General features: G+C 47.7%; 1 protein-coding gene across 1 annotated transcript in view; it reads right to left on the reverse strand.

Moving 5' to 3' along the window:
* CA7 (carbonic anhydrase 7) overlaps nucleotides 1–1028 on the reverse strand; it is a 10973-nt gene that overhangs the window by 5289 nt on the left and 4656 nt on the right. Inside the window, exon 3 of the mRNA XM_008928276.3 lies at nucleotides 528–646. Within this exon, the coding sequence (XP_008926524.1) occupies nucleotides 528–646 (119 nt within the window). The remainder of the gene's footprint in view (nucleotides 1–527; nucleotides 647–1028) is intronic.

Genomic DNA, 1028 nt, shown 5'->3' on the forward strand with positions numbered 1-1028 from the left:
ATTTCCCCCAGCTAAGCCTGTTTTGCTGTGTCAGTACCTGGTGACTGATCTCTCCCTGTCCTTATCCTTATCCTGACCCACAAATGTTTCACTGCATTTTCTCTCCCCATCCAGCTGAGGAGGGCAGGGATGGGGCAGCTTTGACATCCAGCCTGGGTCAACTACCACACATCTTTAATTTGAAACAAATCAGGCATTAACCTGTGACCTGACTTCCCTGGCACAGGCCTTCACCCTACAAAGCACTGTGCTCCAGTACTCACTGGTAGACTCCAGGATGCCACATTCCCATGGTTTTTGGTTGGATTGTGCTGGGAGAGCCTCATGCCTTGTCCTGGTTTTGCAGAATTTTCTCAAGAGCCCCCATATGAAGCCATTTCTAATCTATGGATAACACCAGCTCAGAGTCTGGGCTGCCCTAACCACAGGGAGTAAGCAATGAGAGTCCTAATCCTGTCCCCACTGCACACACAGTCACTTGTCAACAGCATTTGCATGAAATAACCCCAGTACAAACCCATGGTTACCTCACAGGGAAAAGGTTTGCCATCAATTGTGTGCTCTGAGCCCTGGCTGTGTGTTCTCCCCCAGTGAAAGTGGAACTGCTTCAGCCGAAATGGGTTCTGGAAGGGCCCACCACTGATTGCTAGGCAGGAAAAAACAAGAAAAAGAAAGAAAAAAGCTTTTTAGCTCCCTGCTAGTCAAAACTAACCACTGTTGGCACAATAGTGGAAAAAGGCCAGCAGCCTCTGCCAGCATGAAAAAGATATATCATCCACACACTTAGGAGGGGTGGATTTATTAATGGAGAGCACCTAAATTCATGTAGAAATATAAGTCAAAAACCACTGAATGGCTACCTATCCAGAATTTTGTGGCCTTCTTGGAAGAGCATATTTGACATAGGAAGGTGTGGTAACCATTGTCATGGTTTTTATTGTGTTTAACAGGAAAGGCATAGCCAGTGGAACAGGTTGAGAGCAGCCCTGGGAGAAGGACCTGGGGGTGCTGGTGGGGGAGAGGCTGGA

Source organism: Manacus vitellinus, unplaced genomic scaffold (genome assembly GCF_001715985.3).
Source record: "Manacus vitellinus isolate BGI_N305 unplaced genomic scaffold, ASM171598v3 scaffold_10_pilon, whole genome shotgun sequence".
NCBI classification, from domain to species: domain Eukaryota; kingdom Metazoa; phylum Chordata; class Aves; order Passeriformes; family Pipridae; genus Manacus; species Manacus vitellinus.